The sequence below is a fragment of the Zootoca vivipara genome, chromosome 9 (genome assembly GCF_965207765.1).
Source record: "Zootoca vivipara chromosome 9, rZooViv2.hap1.1, whole genome shotgun sequence".
In the NCBI taxonomy this organism is placed as follows: Eukaryota; Metazoa; Chordata; class Lepidosauria; order Squamata; family Lacertidae; genus Zootoca; species Zootoca vivipara.
This window is the reverse complement of record NC_142592.1, coordinates 765,746-785,907: the sequence shown is the minus strand read 5'-3', so window position 1 is coordinate 785,907 and position 20,162 is coordinate 765,746. Positions and strand designations below refer to the sequence as shown.

The 20,162-nt window shown below is 42.3% G+C and overlaps 1 protein-coding gene across 6 annotated transcripts in view; it reads right to left on the bottom strand.

Annotated features, from left to right (window-relative positions):
- DMTF1 (cyclin D binding myb like transcription factor 1) overlaps positions 1–20,162 on the bottom strand; it is a 30,563-nt gene that overhangs the window by 4,099 nt on the left and 6,302 nt on the right. For 3 of the 6 annotated variants that reach the window (XM_035127090.3, XM_088652288.1, XM_088652286.1), the window contains exons 2-14: positions 18,002–18,118; positions 14,862–14,984; positions 14,280–14,374; positions 13,643–13,757; positions 12,858–12,934; positions 10,595–10,752; positions 9,094–9,126; positions 7,720–7,829; positions 6,028–6,256; positions 4,945–5,096; positions 3,244–3,459; positions 2,462–2,547; positions 1,119–1,277 (exon numbers count right to left, since the gene is read on the bottom strand). In XM_035127090.3, coding sequence (XP_034982981.3) covers positions 1,119–1,277; positions 2,462–2,547; positions 3,244–3,459; positions 4,945–5,096; positions 6,028–6,256; positions 7,720–7,829; positions 9,094–9,126; positions 10,595–10,752; positions 12,858–12,934; positions 13,643–13,757; positions 14,280–14,374; positions 14,862–14,984; positions 18,002–18,118 — 1,670 coding nt within the window. Of the gene's footprint in view, positions 1–1,118; positions 1,278–2,461; positions 2,548–3,243; positions 3,460–4,944; positions 5,097–6,027; positions 6,257–7,719; positions 7,830–9,093; positions 9,127–10,594; positions 10,753–12,857; positions 12,935–13,642; positions 13,758–14,279; positions 14,375–14,861; positions 14,985–16,075; positions 16,305–17,978; positions 18,119–19,060; positions 19,183–20,162 lie in introns of those variants that run through there. The other 3 variants (XM_088652287.1, XM_035127091.3, XM_088652289.1) reach the window with 3 other exon arrangements.

Genomic DNA, 20,162 nt, shown 5'->3' with positions numbered 1-20,162 from the left:
TAAGGGCCACAGTGTTGTGACTGACTTCATTATGCCCCTTCAGCAATTGTGAAAGGGGACCAACTATGCATTTTATTTTGTATTATCTATTCTATACATACATCGTAACATTACACACAAAATTACCCATTCTTCACTATTTACTAAATCACATAAAAAACTTTAAATGACATATTCTCTATTTTCCTGAAATGTTCAAATACTCAACAAAGAAGCTTTACATTAAGTTTTTTCTATTAGCCAAATTGCACTAACTGTGGGAGTTTTACAGTGTGCTCCAGTCTTTTGGCTCTGGGACTCCTAATTCCCTCCCCTCCCCCAATTATAAGCTTTTTGGTCTCTGAATGAGACCAAAGCCCTTTCCAATCTATTTATCTTGGGCGGCCACTGTGAGAGCAGGATGCGGGACGAGAGGAGCGACTGGCTGGAACCAGCAGGCTGTTCAAAGGCTTCTATGTTATGCTCTTATAACCCTGCCTTATCACAAACGTTCCATTCTTCTTATTTCAATGTATATTGATTGATTTTTCTCTCACACACCCCTGATCATTATATTTTACAAAATAGTGAGAAGTCACGCCAGACACCAATAAACAAAATGTGAGAGATGAGCACATACTACTGTGCGTTTATTGTGATAATGAAGGGGGGGGGGAAGGCACAGCCCTGACTTCCTTGGGAGAGATGGGTCTGTCAAAGGGTTGGCATCAACCAGGCACCTCAGGAGTGGCACACTGGCATTGGTTTGGGTGGGACACCTGAGGGGCCATCGCTGCTCCAAAGGCTGTGGAACTCACCCCAAGGGTCGGTCTGAGGCTCTGCCTGTTCAGGCCACAACTCTGATGCTGCTGAATGCAAGCTGTGTGCCCAATGCCCCTCCCACAGTCCATCAAGCTGAACCTTGTAAGATTTGACTTCCCATAAATCATTGTCCCTTGCCACAGCTAGCACAACTAACACTGCAGAGGATTCTCACCAGAGAAAATATATTCAAGTCAAAACTGTTTTGCACTGGTGTTTCGTTTGATGCAGCACAGCTTCTCCAGCTGACTAGCAGCAAATCCAAGGCCACCCCCCCTTGCCCTTTATCGCTCCAGTTCCTCCTTTGAGACACCTACGGATAAAGCGTGGACGATGATCTGGTCTGGTGAGGCTGGTGCCGTGGCAGCTGTGAGGGTCACTGTTGGGCTGGTGGTCAGTGTCAAAGGCAAGCCTTGGGTGGAGCTTGTCTGGAGTAAATACGTGCCAGGAGTCCCCGTGGGCTGCAGGTGGAAAGACTCAAGAGAAGAAGGAAGAAGATCAACAGAGGGTGCTCTGCAAGTGACTCATGAAGGACACTGACTCTGAGGAAGTCAGACTCAAAACGTAGAGTGTTCCTAAATGAAGCATAACTGAAATAACCCTAGAAATGTCGGACAACTTCCACCTCACTGCCATGTCCTTCCTTTCTCCCAACAAGGAGAATGTCCATAGCCTGGAGAACAAGGCAGTGCCTGTGGTCACCCATGTTGTCCTCAGAACCATCCTGTGAGATAGGCTTGGTTCAGGGACTATCCCAAGGGCACCCAGTGACTTCATGGTCAGGGAGGGACTTCAACCTGGTCTCCCGAGTTCCAGTCCAACCCTCTTCAATAGACTACACTGGCTCTGAAATGGAAGTGTTCCATCTACTGCACAGAAAGGCAAGTCCCTCCTTGCTTTGAAATGTGCCAGGCTCTCTGGAATTTGACCAGGGATAAGAGGTGTGAAGGATGCCCATTTCCTATTGATTTATCTTGTGAAGACAACTGGGGCTGAGACTCCTGCATAAGATACATTCTCTTAAAGGAGGAGGAAGAGGGAGGCACCATTTTTCTTACACAGGGACAGGTGGACTTCGGGTTTGTGGCCTTTAAAACTACTACTACTACTACTACTACTATTATTATTATCTTAGTGGTCTACTAATACATTTTACATTTCTAAAAGAAAGATGTGCATAATTAGGACCTCTTAATGTTAAGTCATAACCTTAAGTCATCTTTTGTTTCATGATTCCAAGCAATGAGAACATAAGCACCACCTTTCCGGACCAGACCAAACTCCAGAGTAATCCAACACTCTCCCATGAGAATCCCAATAACCCCGAAGACACCAGGTGCTCCATAAGAGACTGGCAAGTTGTCCAGTCATAGGGATGGTAATCTTACTTTCCAGAATGCTCCTGATTCTTCCTGGCTGGCTGGATTCAGCTCCCCATCCCTGGCGCATGCAGATAATATGACACCATAAAGTAAGTTATTTTGAATGATGCTAAAGCTTCCAGTTATATTATGCTGTAATATCCTGCTAATTGAACCTCACACATTTTATAATACTTTATGTTGCCATAAGGACACCATTGAGATGTTCATTTCCTCAAACATTAGTCTGAAAAACACAAAAGATCAAACCAGGTAGGTGTGGGATATGTAGAACTTACTGGCAGGATCTCAAAGGTCTGTAGTGTCCCACTATTTAGAGTTATCGTCTCAGAGTCAACAGAAGCAGCAGGGGAATCTGCAGAAGCTATGGGAGAAAGAGGGAGAAACAAACCCTTTTATTATTTATAAGTAAATAAATAAATTTTCTTCCCCCCCCCCCAGGTGTATTTAACTGAAAGGCACTCATGTAATTTAGCATTGAAAGACAAAGGCTACATTGGACTGCCAGGACAACAAAGCAGTTAGTGGGCATCTTAACAGTTTGCTTGCACATAAATAAGCCCCTCTAAGTGTTGAGCTATGGTTTTCCCAGTAGTGATGTATGGAAGTGAGAGCTGGACCATAAAGAAGGCTGATCGCCGAAAAATTGATGCTTTTGAATTATGGTGCTGGAGGAGACTCTTGAGAGTCCCATGGACTGCAAGAAGAGCAAACCTATCCATTCTGAAGGAAATCAGCCCTGAGTGCTCACTGGAAGGACAGATCCTGAAGCTGAGGCTCCAATACTTTAGCCTCCTCATGAGAAGAGAAGACTCCCTGGAAAAGACCCTGATGTTGGGAAAGATGGAGGGCACAAGGAGAAGGGGACGACAGAGGATGAGATGGTTGGACAGTGTTCTCGAAGCTACCAACATGAGTCTGACCAAACTGCAGGAGGCAGTGGAAGACAGGAGTGCCTGGCATGCTCTGGTCCATGGGGTCACAAAGAGTCAGAAACGACTAAACAACAACAACAATGATCGGAGGGAGGAGGAATGAGCGAGGGATCAGAGGTACTTACAGACATGGGTAATCTGAACTGGAATCTGCAAAGCTGCCATGGGGCTTGGAGAATTGCCTGAATTCTCATCCAAGCGAGCTACTCGAATCTGCACATGCTGAACCCCAGAACCGGAATGAGCATTTGCCAACCCAGGTAAAGTTTTTGTCTCTGAAAGCTGGTGCCCTGCAGTGGTCTTCTGGCTTTCGTGAAGCTGTTTCAGACCTTTTATAAGAACTGAAATGGGGAAACAAAGGGTCACTCAGAATGTTGCTAGACGCAAAAGACAGAAAGAAGTATTTGGAATAAAGCTGTGTGTATGAGAAGAGTTCAAACCTCAGGTGAACTTTATTAAAACTTATTCCCCTCCAAAAAAAACCCCAAACACCTCTTGGGTAAAGAGCTTCGTACATCAGGAAAATCAAAATGAAAAAGTTCCTAGTCTCCCTAATGTCTGAGGCAAGCACATCTATCAGTCTGCCCACATCCTCTTCCTGAACTGTTTTACAAATAAGATGGGGAACCTTTCTTCAGAAGACTCTCAGCATTGCAAAACCAGACAGGGGATCCCATCTTCAGCTTTACTGGGGAAAGGGGAAAGGAGGAGGCTCAATCACTTTTAGGAACGGGGAGGGCCAACTCCATTCTCTTCTTTCTCTTTCTCCTCCTCATGCTCACTCAGTCACTCACCCACAGAGCAGAGAGCCACTCCGCCTGAAGCCCAGACAGTACAATGGCAGGTAGGCTAGGAGCCTCAAAGGTGCCCCCACCCCAGAGGCGTCACCCGGGGCAAATGTCCTGGCTAACCCCCACCAAGCTACGGCATTGGGGAGTGGCAGACTTCTTTTGACAACCTGAGAGACAAGAGTCACTACCCCGCTATCCAACATTTGTCATACTCACAAGTACACCCATTGAAAGTTAGATATCCCTCAATATCTATTAATGTATTTAAATTTGTTATTTGCCCTATTCTAATTACTTTGTATGTATGCATGCGTGCGTGTTCATGTGCGAATTAGAAGGAAACAAATTTATGAAAATGCATACATGCAATATTCATTTAAATAGGGAGACGTTTAACAAACACAAAAACCTCAAAACACTACAATCTAAGTCATAGATGTCAAGAGCCAGCCTAAAATAAAGATTTCACTTTATGCATTTGCTTTTTCAAAGTTTCTAGTTGCATTTTGTAACCCATGTCAGGCCCACCAAAACTGGAGAAAGGCAATGGAAAAAACCAAATGAGTCAACACAGGAATTAATAAAAAAAAATTAACACTTTATCTTAGAAAACTAGGATGGCTGGGGAGATAACTGCACAAAACAGCCTTAGGACAATTGCATAGGTTATTCAAAGCCCCTATCTGTCTAGTCCTCAACAGGCTTCTCCAGCAGTTACTGTTTCCTGCATGAAGTCTTCTCCCTCATCTTTCGGGAAAGCTACATCTATCAGTAGCAGCAATCCTAGAGAAAGAACCTCTACAAAAGGTTTGAATCTCATCTTTCTAATGAACTCTAAGATAAATGTAGCTTCCAGTCAGAAAATTTGGGAGAATAATGAACTACCTCAAAAGACTGTGGAAAGGATTACAAGATCATATATGAAAATCAGATGGAGCACTCTTAAGGGCTATGTAAGCACTATTATTTCTTATCCCCTTCCACCCTCCCAGCAAACAAACAGCGAGCAGGTAAGGTAACCCTTTAACACTTTACCAGGAAACGAAACCTCTTTGTGGTTTGCAATCTGCCTTTTGATTGTCCACCATTTACTACGAAGCCACTGGGGTGAGCGCACACTGCTCCATCCTTCGGCCAGCAGATCCCAGTTGATATCATTTTCATCAGATACTTCTAGCTCTGCTATTCTGACAGGATTACATGGGAAAGAAGTGTGTGTTAGACAAGACAGCTTTCAGCGCAGATGGAATGTTATGTAGTTCCCGCTTTAATCAGATTTAGTAAGACTGCACAGTAACAAATGGCACGTGGTCTCAAGAGTGATTCCTGGTGGACTGTGGTCAACATCACAGGAGCCGCCACCATATCTCCTTTTGGGCAGTGTCACTGGAGGCCCAAAGCCTGAAAAGGCTGAGGGAACGAATGGCTTAAACTCAACAAGAGCCCCTTCAGCATTCAGTCCTGCAGTGGCAAACCAGGTGTCTCGGAAATCCACAAGCAGAGTCTGAAGGTAATAACACCCTCTCTCTCTCTTTCTCTCTCTCTCTCTCTCTCTCACACACACACACACACACACACACAGAGAGAGAGAGAGAGAGAGAGAGAGAGAGAGAGAGAGAGAGAGAGAGAGAGAGAGAGAGAGAGAGAGATTGATTTGATCTCCTGCATCTAGTATCCAGTGGCAGGCTACCTCTCAGTAATTATTGGCTGCCTTAGTATCCAATGATTTATCTCTTCTCTCAAAGCTGTACATTGTCAACTGCCTGCAGTGTAACTGCCCAGTGTGGTGAAGCAGAAAAACCTTGGAGGATTTAAAGCAGAGACTGGGTGACCATCTGTCATGGATGCTCTTGCTGAGATTCCTGCATTGCAGGGGGCTGGACTAGAGGACCATTGGTGCCCCTTCCAATTCTATGAGTCTATGGTTTCAGTCTTTATACACTTTCATAGCAAGATGATCGAAGCATCTGGGAACAAGGAATGCAGCGGCCATTGTTGAAAGAGTTGCCTAAGGTATTAAATCAAAGTGACAGAGAGGTTGATTTTGTCTATTTTAAATCCCCCCCCCCAGCCCTGCTGCCCCATCCGTGGATGTGCTTTCCAAGAAAATGGCACAACCTCAGGATTAGGTTTATTTCGTCTTCTTTAGTCCACTCGGTGCCTCCACTTTGTTTCCAGTTTAGGTAGTTGAGCCATTTGGAACGGCACTGCTTCTCAGACCGCGTCCCGACTCGCTCTGCCACAGCAGCCCAAGACACTCCTTGCGTGACAATGTCCCCAGGCTCTGTGCTGGTTAATTCATGTACCACTTCCGCCAGTCTCTTTTCTTCTTCTTCTGTCCACTTCCCTAAAGGGAAAAAAAGCAGGGAACAATACATGGCAATGAAAAGCGCAGTTTCCCTTAAAAATAAAAAAAAAGATGTATATACGGCCTATCCTCCAAGCTCAAAGTGGCATGCAGACGCCGCTCCCCATTTTATCCTCACAACCATCCTGTGATGTGCATTAAGCTGAGAGACAGTCACTATCCCAAGGTTACCCAGTGAGCTTTACAGAACAAGGGTCTCCCAGACCCAAGCCCTGCACTCTAACCACTACACCACACTGGCTTGGGCCCTTATTTCCTTATTTAATTTCCTCCAGCAAGCCCTCTACACCTTCAGATTCTTAAACTGCTCTGACCTCTCCCATAGCCTGTTCGAGAGAAATGTGCTTTTAGAAGCCTGGCGATGGACTGGAGGCTCCCTGTATTACATCTACAATTTAGCCAACCTTCTATGGAGGTATATTTGTTGTACCATTGCAAACATACAAAAGGTTATTTCAACATTTTAAGAATAGGCAGTAAAGGGGCAGATGAAGTTTAGTACAAGAACCAATATACAGTGGTACCTCTACTTACGAATAACTCTACTTACGAATGTTTCTACTTACGAACGGAGCTTCGTCCGCCATCTTGGATGCGGTTTAGATAGGATTTTTTCCACTTACAAATTTTTAGTTAGGGTTGCTTCGACTTACAATTTGTTTCTCCAAATGCATTCCTATGTGATTCGACTTACAATTTTTTTCTACTTACGAATGTGTGTTTGGAACGCATTAAATTCGTAAGTAGAGGTACAACTGTATGTGCATTGAAAAGTGTAAAGTCCTAAATTACAGTGGTACCTCGGTTTAAGTACACAATTGGTTCCGGAAGTCTGTACCGGTACTTAACCTGAAGCATACTTAACCTGAAGCGAACTTTCCCACTGAAAGTAATGGAAAGTGGATAAATCTGTTCCAGACGGTCCGCGGAGTACTTAAACTGAACGTACTCAAACCAAAGCGTACTTAAACCGAGGTATGACTGTATATGTGCGGTTTGTTTCTGAGTTAGGGCCAATTCACCTCAGCTTTGGGACAGAGCCATTACCACCAAGGGTGTTTCAAATCACAGAGGAAGCTCATGGGATATGGGTGGGTGAGTCCCACATGAATGTTGGTAGACTTGGGGAAGGATAGGCATAGATGCTGCTGCCCAGAGTCCCTGAAACAGGAACATCTTTCCCTTCTTTAGGGAGGAAGTTCGGGATATAAATTAAATAAACAACTTCCTCTCCCCGTCCTTCAGCCCCTCATACTGATGGCCATTCACTGCTGGCATAGAAAAAGCCTTAAATAGTCTGAATACATTATTTAGCTATTTTGTAATGACAGAACAAATTTCTCAAGCAATCCTGAGATGTACAGTCTTGAAGATTATGAGATACACTTCCTGCAAGTCAACTGTGCATCCATTGGTAATGCCAATTGTTGTAATACTTGTACCTGTATTGCAGGTGTCCTTCATCAGTCTGCACCGGTCTTTTACTGAAGAAGCACTTCTTCCGAGGGCAGCTCCAATAGTCGCCCAGTCATTGCCATGCTTTATCCGTAGCCTAAACAGAAAAAGTGTATTCAGCATGGTGTGCAAAGCATTTCAATTGTATATATTTATTAGTATAAGCCCTGCCCATCTTCTATTGGAGCCCAGGGGGTGGGAGTGCTAACTGTATACAAATATAACCCACTTAAAATAATAAACGGTTTGTTCCGTTCTGGGTTTTTGATGAGCATGCTGGTTGAACAGCACAAAATAAAAAATAAAATCACATTCTTAAAACAAGCACAAATTTATAGATCAAATTAATACATCAACATAGCCAGATCACCCCTCAAGGAATGGTTGGGTATAGGGGGCCTATTCAGCAATCCCATTTAAACAACCACCTCTACATCTCAAACTGGCTGTTATTATCAAATAATTGATTACTTCATATTGTATCTTTAACCTGCTTTGAAATTCTGTTCTCTGACAACACATACAGACATCAAACCATTCTAAAACAGATTTCCCTGAAATGCTGCACTCACAGTGGCCTAAGAACGACATAGAATAGTGCTTAAGGACATGTGAATCCCTGCATTGCACAGTGAGGTCTAGAACCCAAAGCTTGCATTAAACTCCTTTTTTGGAGAGGGGAAGTTGAACATATTTTCCAGCCAACCATCACTGTAATTATTGCATGTGAACATACATAATCTTACTCTTAGTTCTGTATTATTGCATTTCACAATTGAGTGCATTGCTGCATTTCATTTTGAAATGACTAGCTGGTCATGTCCTTTGACTACTGCTTTGGAATCTGTAGGGTTGAAGGGTTCCCCCCCCATTATATTTTGAATAAAGATCACTGCATCTGGTAATGCAGCCAAGGATAAAAGGTACCAATTTCAAAGGATGTTAGGGTTCACATGTCCTATGTTGTTCTTAGGCCACTGCTACGAACGAGGAATGGGGAAAGAGAGAGACACTGGAGATGTAGTGTGAAATTGCAGAGAGTGCCAAAAGCTGTGCAAGAGATCAATGAAGCACTTGCAGCTCCACACAAAAGAGATGCCCTGAAAGCTTAATGCAATTGGAAATAGGACTTGGGAATGCTCACTTTGCATGCCCAGTCCTGTTATTCCTTGCCTGTATGTTCCCCTTCCACAAACTATCACTGCAGCTTCCTCTTAAAAGAAGCTGGCAAATGGCAACCTAAGGAGCCTGAGTAAATTCATGGGCCTTTGGCTGCCAACTGCACACAACTTTGGGGAAAGAGATCTGAAGGTTCTTCCAAACTGTTCACAAAACACTGATTAATGCAAAATAAAACTTACTCCTTGAGCTTTTCAATTTCATCAGGAGTGTACCTGCAAAATATACAAACAGCACATTTAATTAACAGACATACATAGAATTTCTTTCAATTTCTTGAATTCCCCTCATTAGGACTCAGCACAGCACACAATATGTGACATTATTCACACAGGCAAATATAATTGCGACTTGCCGAATAAAGTAGAATTTCAAAGTGCAATATGCTGTACTGGATTGTTACCGACACTAACCTGATGTTAAGGCACAGAAGAGAAAACAATTGTTATAGCCTTTGACAAGGTTCTTACTTTCTGTAGAGTTCCCTACCCATAATGAGCAGGCATACCAAATGGTCATTAATCTTGCCAATGTATTATTCAAGACCATAAAGTCACATGTGCCCAGTGTCATGATTAAAGATGAAAATCCACGTATGTGCTTAGATACAGCTTCTGAAGTGAGCAGAAAAATAATGTAACTATTGGTGAAAGGTAAAGGTAAAGGTAAAGGGACCCCTGACCATTAGGTCCAGTCGTGACCGACTCTGGGGTTGCGCGCTCATCTCGCATTATTGGCCGAGGCAGCCGGCGTATAGCTTCCAGGTCATGTGGCCAGCATGACAAAGCCGCTTCTGGCAAACCAGAGCAGCACATGGAAACGCCGTTTACCTTCCCACTGTAGAGGTACCTATTTATCTACTTGCATTTTGACGTGCTTTTGAACTGCTAGGTTGGCAGGAGCTGGGACCAAGCAACGGGAGCTCACCCCGTCACAGGGATTCGAACCGCCGACCTTCTGATCAGCAAGCCCTAGGCTCAGTGGTTTAACCACAGCGCCACCTGGGTCCCTATTGGTGAAAGGTATAAACTACCAATTATTAATCTATTCGGGCATACGATAAAAAGCAGCACTGATAACCCAAAAGGCCCAGGAGTTCCACACACGTCCTTACCATGCAGGTTGTACACATGATGGGCTCCAGGAGCCAGTCTTGGGCTCATGTACCCCTCCACTATGGAGAACCTTGTATCTGATCAAGAATCTAAGTGCAGTTTGTCCAACACACATACAGATGGGTGTGAAGTCCTACACAGAATCATGGACTTGTAGAGTTGGAGGGGATCCCAATGGACATCTAGTCCAACACCCCTGCTATGCAGGAATCTCAACACATGCTCCCCCACCCAATTTGAAACCACGACGGACCCGGCTCAGCTTTGCAAATATACTAGCAGTTTTATTGCTGCAGTGATGGCAATGTTGTACGACTCATTCCCATGGCTCTGCCACAAATAGAGTTCATGTATCATGTGAGACTCTCAATTTACTAATGGTGAACATTAAGCAAATGCTTAATTTGGAGAAATGTACTCCTCCAAGGATTCATGGCTCAACATTCAAAATTTTGCCCCACTTTGGTTCTTCTGGCCCTACATAACATGGTGCTAGGACTTAAAATGGCCCCCAGGCCATTCTTAACCCTTCTCATACCGTTTGGTCAAACGTTAGGAGGTTTCATACTTGCCAACGTGGTTTCGATCATCATACATGCGAAGTACTCGTCTATAAACAGCAAAGAGAGGCCTGTTCAGACCCCATGCAATGGTCCTGTAGAAATCTTTCCTTTCATCCTTTGACATCTCAAAGATGATTTCAGTGGCATCTTTTATTCCACGTGCCTAGTCACATCAAGATTTGGATGACAAATTTAAGTTTCCCAACATCTTACAGTAGATAAAGACTGATACTTTATTAACAAGCTCTGCAAAACTATGAACTGAATGCTGAAAATGTGACCAAATGACTTTTTATCATTAGCTATTCAAAAAAATCAAATAAATGCCCAGTTTCTATTCAGAATTTGGAAAACAAGTTGCAATGCATATAAATTGAAATCAAATTTGGGAAGACATGAACTAAAAAAAATAATGTGATCCAGGCGAACGCAAGTGACTGGACTTGTTCTCTTTATGTTTTATAAACAAACGGACAGGAGAAAGGTTCTGTACCTGTGCTTCATGTTGTTTTTTGTTAACTGTTGCATATATATGGTCGTTTAAGGTTCTAAATGCCCATTTACAAAGATGCTCATATAACTAACTAGCTGTCCCGGCCACGCGTTGCTGTGGCTCATCCGACCCATGACCTATTCTGTCACTCCCCCCCCACCCCCGGCTCATCCCTGTGACTGGCCCCATGACCTATCCCGCCCCCTCCCCCCACCCCCTGGCTCATCCCTGTGATTGGCCCCACCCTGTCCCCCTCACAAACCCCTGCGACCTGGCCGGTTCCCCCGCATTGGTGTTGTTTTCTGTTAAAGGCCCATTGGCTGGATTGTTCTGTTGTGATGTCACTGATAGCATGCCGCCAATAGCAGCAGGTGAGGTGTATGTTCCTTTGATGTCCACTGAAGGGCACCATGGCTTTTTTTTGGAGAAAATTCCGTTTTTACCTGCCAAAGGTTTGGCACGTGTGAAATATAAGGTTATGTTGGCACTCGTGTATTGGTACTGGACGCTGTGTCCAAATTTGAACACAATCGGTCAAGCTGTTTCTGAGAAAAGTGGAAAGTCCCAAACATGGACCCTTTACATATATATATATATATATATATATATATATATATATATATATATATATATATGTATATATATATATATATATGTATATATATATATATATATATATATATATTCAGTACCTGAGATCAGCAAAGTTAAATATATCAGACCAGTTTGCAAATCATGATAAGCCACAGTTAATGGCTTAACATAAACAAGGAGAACCCTTGTCTACACTCATTAACCATGGCTTACTTAAGGTGCAAACTGGTGAAAGCCTAAAAAAGAAGTCTGTCTAAACTGGCCGTTAAACAAACTAAGTAAACAGTAAGTGGGATGAGCTACCTAAGGGAAGTTGTTTGCAATGACTATCCCTGGATGCAAGGCTTGGGATGTTACAATATCCTACTTAGGATCCACTGGGTTTATTACAACCAATAACCCCTTGAACAAACAGAGGACTCTACAGTCACCCATTTATTAATTTAAGATATTTATATACTGCTTGTCAAATGAACCTCACAAAAGTGGTTTACATAAAAACTTTAAAACAAGCCTAAGTTAAAAATGGTAAAAAAGCAAAGAGCTACAGGGTACCAAAATGTTTTTTTTAAAGCTACACCTTCCCGTTCCTCAAGGCATGATGGTTCATGGGTAGACAAAACATCTTGTCATGGTGAGATTGCAAATACTGATAAAGTGACACAAAGAAAATTGGCTGCATTCTATAAATTGTGTCAGATTAGAATAGAACAAGACTGCTGTTTGGATCTCTGTGACAACATTTGCAGAAAGTAATAAGAAAATGAAACAACAGAGGAATTAAAAAAGTTGCTTGGAAGAGAACTAAGCCTGCTTAGAGGATAGAGGCTGCTTGTAATTCTCCCTCCACATGTTCCCTCTTTTCCTATGGCTGACGATGACCACCAATTTATTACAATGTTATGGTAAAGCTTTATAAAAAGCCTTTTTGAAAAACTTAAATTCTGAGGCATAGTAGGCCTACTAAAAATATTGTCTCTCAAAATAATTGTACAGTACATTTCTCCCTAACATGTACTTTCAAAGGACTGAAATTATTCAAAGGCTGTTTGAGAATGCTGTTAAAACATTAACATTAATAGCTTGTATCAAGATCCTGCGCAAGTGAAGGGCCCCTTTGCCAATGGCACTTTCCCAGGTCAGCTACTGAAACCAGTAGGTTAATTGAATGCAACACAAACCTTTAAATAGCGTTCGATGTTGCTCATCAGAATGTCTATTTCTTCTTTCGACCACATCCCCTGTTTCCATTTATGACCTTAGAAAATGGAGAAGACACCATCATGCAAATTGCACATCACTGGAAGTACTCAACATTAGGAAGAACAGCTAGGTAAGACAGTGAAGAAATCAGGAAGCAAATTTCCATTATTAGCCAAGGGGGGGGGACCTAAACAGGGCAATAAATTAAACAGCATAATCTTCCCCATCATTTTCCAAGCAGGTGCCATGTGGAATAGCATTATATCTGTAGTCCTGATTCCAAACACACACTTATCAACATTATACACACACATCTTCAGAAAAATAAATCCTATATGTAGAGAAAATGTATTGTGCCTAATACTGGTACTTGTAAACAAGAAGCCTCCAGTGTTGCCAAACGATAGCAAAGGATTAAAAAGGCCGAAACCAATGCAACAGAAGGTATAAAATTCCACTTGCTTACGTGAGTCAAATATAAATCAAATTTAGTATGTTTACCTTGAATGATTGTAACGAAGCATATGGCTATTCTGTATCAAAGCAATCCTACAAAAATTGTGGTTTTCCCGTATATGATAAATGTTTGTGATACCCAGGAGTGCTTGAAATAAATTTTTAAAAAATTAAAAATTGTCCAGTATCACCCTAGATACCAACTAAGTTTGTTCTGGGTATAAGCTTTTGTGTGCATGCACACTTCAAATTCATGTCACATCAAAACGTAACAGACACAGAGACAAACAGGAGAATGTGAATTTACCTTTGTTTGTTAATGAATCCTTATCCTCTTTGGTTGTAAACCAGGCCTGACTAACTGCTGACACTTCTTCATTGCCTAGAGAAGAGATTTCATCCAGTTGTTCATTCTGGAGAATCTGGGGAAGGTAAAATAAAAAAGGAGATCTCCAAATTGACATTCGCTCTCATGGAGTCCTTAAGAATCATGAATTAAGGATGATGCAGCCACCTCACAAGCACTTACATTCTGAATCATTTCACACTGAAATCCGCACGGATTATGTTTTATCAAACCTGCAACCTTAAGCGTTACATTCATTCTGCCTGGGATGCCTTGGCCCTCCTGATATTGTTGGGACAACCACTCTCACCATCCCCAACCTTTAGGCCACGCTGATTAGAGAGGGAGAAGATGAAACATGAAGTCTTAGAGCGGATTCACTTCACGTTTCACCCATGGGAGCCCTGTGCAAGGACTTCTGCTGGCCCAGCACGGCTTTCCCTGCTCACCCCCTGAAATCAAAGAGCCCCCCAGAAAAGTGCATGGGGAAAGGAGCAGGGCAACTGTTCCATCCAGCATTTTATATTTTATCTTATTGCACACCACTTTAGTAGCAGCTGGCTGCTTATAAACCTGCAACCAAATAAACAAGCAGTACCTGGATCTGAGTCACAGTCCCTTCGTTGACCTCATTGTCAGCTACCTCAGTGGTAGCTGTCATAGTCACCTCAAAGCTCTGGTCACTTTCTGAAACTTAAAAATATGCAAAATGTAAAATTAGCACAGCACCGGCATCTCTGTTGCAACCCATGGCATACATTAAGGCTGTAATCCTGTGAGCAAGTCTCACACTGAATATTGTGCGATGTATTTCCGAGTAAGCATGCTTCCGCTTTAAAAATAATCTTATGTGGCAAGATCCTAATATCCCACCAAGACCAGAGGGTCTCATTTCCCCCTCTCCTACATGCAGGGTGAGGTCCATCCTCCCTAAATGATCTCCCACTGCGCTCATACCTCCTTGCCAGCTGCTCCTCAAACTACAAGACACTCATTTAATATCCTTCTGCAGGTCACAGAAAAAAGTCCAACCAAAGATCATTTGTTGCCACTTCAATGCCCTGTCTGAAACTAATCCACCCTCACCTGCAGAAGCAAGGCCCATATTCCTACAAGTCCTTTTCTGAACTGGGCTCCGGATTGCATTCCTTCAGCCTTCCATTAGCAGTGAACGACTTACTTGGAACGGCAACAACAGAAATGCATGGAGTCGTATCATCAAGACTCTGGTCATCTTCAGATGATAAGCAAAGCCTTTTATGTGGAGGTTCAACACTATCTTCGGAGTCTACTTCATCTGCCTCTAAACACACACACAGAAAAAAATGCTGTGAATGAAACTCATAAGGAAAGCTTGCTGAGCACTTTCCCACTGTTTAAATGCTTTTTGCAAGTACCTTCTATATCAGCATTTCCCAACCTGTGGCTTGAAAAATATTCATACTTTGTTATATATAATTGCTTGAGTAACTATGCTTTTTGAATAAATGTTTAAAGCTTCTGAAGCAGGTATCCTGCTGTGAGATGGAGTTCTTATATACCTATGAACAAAACTGTAAATAACTTTGTAAGTACTGTAAATATTTCAATAAATTCCACATTAAGAGGCATCAAGTAAATGTCTACTTGGATGTCTCAAACAATGTTTCTAAAACAGGCACAAACCTGCAATTAAAATGCACAAAACCAAAGGCTGCTAAACACGGAAGACCAAAATTCATAATTCATGTGACAATAAATGGATGGATCATCACAGTTAATGAATTTGGGCTAGTCACCATACCCCCCCCCCCAAAATGAGAACCACTCCTGTGGACAATATTATCACTTTAACCAACACTGTACACCTCATTAAAATAATTATTTACAAATTTTAAACTCTGAATGAAAAGGGTATACCACTTAGCTATTCTAAAGAAATAAGGAACAGCTTTTCTTCACTCCCCCATGTACTGGTTTGTGGAACTCCAATGGATGCCACACATCACATTATGCAAATTAGGCAAGTGAAACAATGAGTTGATATTTAAAAGAAACCCAAACGGAAGCTTTGTTGAAATGGCCATGCTATACATTGGTACTTCAGTTTTCGAACAGCTTAGCTCCTGAACAACTTGGAACCTGAACACTGCAAACCCAGAAGTCAGTGTTCCGGTTTGTGAAATAAAAAAATTCCTTCAGTAGCACCTTAAAGACCAACTAAGTTTTTATTTTGATATGAGCTTTCGTGTGCATGCACACTTCTTCAGATACCTGAAGAAGTATCTGAAGGTATCTGAAGAAGTGTGCATGCACACGAAAGCTCATACCAAAATAAAAACTTAGTTGGTCTTTAAGGTGCTACTGAAGGAATTTTTTTATTTTACTTCGACCCAGACCAACACGGCTACCTACCTGTAACCGGTTTGTGAACTTTGCTTTGGAAGCTGAATGTGCTCCTGAGCTTCTGTTTTCACTGTTGTGCTGCTAATTTGTGTCCCCTCATTGTAGTCAAAGCCTTCCATTTCCTATTGCAGTGTTCTGAGGTGATATTTGGAGCTTATATTTGGTGCTTTTGTTTTTGCTATTTTTTGCGTTTTTGTGACTGTGGCTTGTTCTTCGTTTTATGATTGATTGATTGATTGATTGATTGTGTAACTGCGGAAATGGATAAAAGCCCTCCCCCCCAAACAATGACTATCACCAGTGCAGGCAAGGAAAGAAATTAATTTTATTTTTTATAATCTACAATACTGTCTTATTTATTTTATAGTACAATACATTGATTATTGCTTTCATTTTATGGATCAATGGTCTCATTAGATAGTAAAATTCATGTTAAATTGCTGTTTTAGGGGTTGTTTTAAAAAGTCTGGAATGGATTACAGTAATCTGTTTTGCATTACTTTCTATGAGAAAGCACGCCTTGGGTTTTGGAACGCTTTGGTTTTGGGACAGACTTCTGGAACGGATTAAGTTTGAGAACCAAGGTACCACTGTATAGTGAAGAAGAGTTTATCAGACTGAAAAGCTTGTGTCAAAATCTATATACATTTGGGTGATTTCCACAATACTGGTCTACAATACTTCATTCATGAAACCCTTTGTATGCTAACTTCTTAGCTAAGAAATCCATTCTGGCATAAATCCCCAGTTTGAGGGGGTCATGTGCCAGGCATGTAGCGTCTTGCCATTGCTCCTACTGAGAACACAACATACAAAAACCAGAAGCTGTACATTGCAAGGGCGCTTTCTTAGCAGAGGGCAAGCTGTCTCTGAAGGATGGACAGCATCTCAGTGGAGCACAGATGGTCCAAGTGTGAATCCCTGACATCTACAGCTTTAAAGGATCAGGTGATGGAAAAGATCTCTGCTCACAGACTCTGGAGTCACTGCCAGTCAGAGAAGCCAAAACCTGGATAGACGAAGAAACAAAATTTTAAAAAATCCTTCCAGTAGCACCTTAGAGACCAACTAAGTTTGTCATAGGTATGAGCTTTCGTGTGCATGCACACTTCTTCAGATACACTGAAACAGAAGTCACCAGACCCTTATGTATAGTCAGAGGGTGGGGGTGGGGGTATTACTCAGAAGGCTGGTGGGAATGGGTGATTGGCTGAAAGGAGTGGTGAACCTGTAGATGACTGTTAACGACTGTAATTGGTCTTGCAGGGAAAAGCAAGGGCTGAGGTACTAAAGAAAGCTTTATCATGTATGATGAGATAAGAATCCAGTGTCCCTATTCAGACCAGGTACCTCAGCCCTTGCTTTTCCCTGCAAGACCAATTGTAGTCGTTAACAGTCAACAGGTTTACCACTCCTATCAGCCAATCACCCATTCCCACCATCCTTCTGAATAATACCCCTCCCCACCCTCTGACTATACATAAGGGTCTGGAGACTTCTGTTTCATTGTATCTGAAGAAGTGTGCATGCACACGAAAGCTCATACCTATGACAAACTTAGTCTCTAAGGTGCTACTGGAAAGATTTTTTTATTTTGTTTTGACTGTGTCAGACCAACATGGCTACCTACCTGCAACTAAGACGAATAAACAGTCTGACCTGGTATAAGGCAGCTTCCTAAAGGGAACCATGACTGATCTTTGCATCTAGAAGCTGCTGAAAAGCTTCCAGGGAACCCTAAAGATCCTCAGCACAGTTTGAAAACCACTGTTCCAGAGCCAAAATCCCACAGGAAAATCTGCTCTACCTAAACGGCAGCACACAAATATCCAAAGGAAATAATATTAAACAGATCCCATCCTACTTTGTTTGTTGGTTAACTATAATTTGAAATAATATGGAGAAAGCATACAGTCAAATAACAGTTGTCTATACCATCCTGAGGGCAGTGAAGAATAAGGTTTCCTTCAGTGTCTTGGGTCAAAGTCACAGAATTCACGGTTTCTACTGTCACTGTGTCAGATTCTTCTTCAACTGTGCTCATACTCAAATCTGAATGAGAAGAGATCACAGATTAGTAATGTTTAAATGACCACACCTGTTTCGAGTGTAAGCTGTCTATTATCCCAGAATCAACATGATCTCATGTGCTGCTTAAATTCTGGGTACAGAAAACATGTTTGCCAGGTAGAACCACCACATTATAGCAAAGGCAGAGACCTGGCTAAGAGAGCCACAACTACTACCATTGTGGTGGATCTCAGCATTGGGCACATGGAACTCATAGCGGGAAACACTCATCATGTCTTGGTATGGCACAGAGAGACACCATGCTCACTCTCAATGTAGACCTAACTATGTCTGTGTAGAACAGGGGTGGCCAACTCCCAAGAGACTGCGATCTACTCACAGAGTTAAAAACTGGCAGTGACCTACCCCCTTTTGGGGGGTTCAGGTCAAGGTTGTTGAACTTTTTAGGGAGGAGGAAAGCCCTGTTTTTTTTGGGGGGGGGGTTTCAGGTCAAAGTTGTTGAGCTTTTTTTTTAGGGGAGCTAAAGTTTGGGGGAGCCAGTGATCTACCAGTGATCTACCACAGACATCCAGTGATCTACCGGTAGATCACAATCTACCTGTTGGACGTGCCTGGTGTAGAAGTATTCCCAGGTAAGTGGGGTTAGGATTGTAGCCCAAATCTCTAAAGGTCTTAACCACACAAAAGAGGAAGGAAATCAAATGAAATGAGGCACCAGAGAGAAAAAAACTCAGGACAAAGCACAAAGGGGCACATTTCTGGCCTAAAAAAGCCCCCCCCCCGCACAGTCTGATTAGGTGGAGTCTCTTATTTGCCATGGGCAACCAGGTGAGCAGTAGTGCTTAAACCTGGAATGCTGAATAGCACTTTCATGAATCATAAAAAACATATCATACAGAATAGAAAGCAGGGTAGCTGTGTTCTCAAAACTCCTTTAGGAGCCCCACCCCAAGTCACACTTACTTTTCTCCCAGGAACCAAGAGCTGCTGAATAGAGGATACAGTGATGCCTCGCAAGACGAAATTAAGTCGTTCCGCGAGTTGTTTCGTCTTGCGAAAATTTCATCTTGCGAAGCGCGGTTTCCCATAGGATTTAAAACAAACAAACAAACAAAAAAATGCAAAAAAATCGTCTTGTGCAGCACAGCCATACAAAAATTCGTATTGCGAGTCACCCAAAAAATTGCAAAACGCTTTCGTCTTGGGAGTTTTCTGTTGTACGAGGCATTCGTCTTGCGAGGCACCACTGTACTTTGATATTGCGAATACATCTGACCACAAGTCTCATTTGGAAGGTGATTGAACACTAGTTAGTGCACATAATTGTGCTTGCCTTGCCTCAATGTGGACGGTGAAGGAGCATTTTGAAGTCTGCATTTATAGGCTCTAGTTGCCAGTCAGTGGAGCTATTTCAGCAGATTTGGAGATTGCGGACTCCCGTGGTGAAGTGGGGACCACTGTAGCATGTGAGGACCAGCAGTGCTCAATTGGCTGCAAATTTTGAGGGCAGCTTCCAACAAATTAAAACATCCAACATTAAATACTTCCCTATGCAGGGCTGCCTTCAGGTGTCTTCTACAAGTCTGATAGTTATTTCCTCTGACATCTAAAAGCTTGGGTCCACTTTCAATGAAGGATCACCTTCCCCCACATTGTGCCCATTCACTGCCTTATCTCTGAAAATGGAACTTGCATAAGTGGCTCTTATGTTTGCTCCCTACTTGCAAAGGAATCAATATTTCAGCAGGGAAGCACCTAAACATTGGAACTCCCTGCCCACTGACATTCGGAAGGTGCCTTTGCTGCACTGTTTTCAGTGTCTGCTTAAAAAACAACAACTAGGCAAGCCTACCAGATATGTAAAACTGACATGCATTTTAATATTTCATCTTATTTTATGACATATATTTTAGCTGATTCTGTTTGTAACTTTATGTTTTATAAATAATTTTAACGTGTATCTTACATTTTATGTAAACCACTTAGAGGTTTTTACAATGATGTGCAAACTCTGTTGAATAGATTTTTTTTTAAAAAAAAGCTTCAGCTGTAATATTTTATAAAT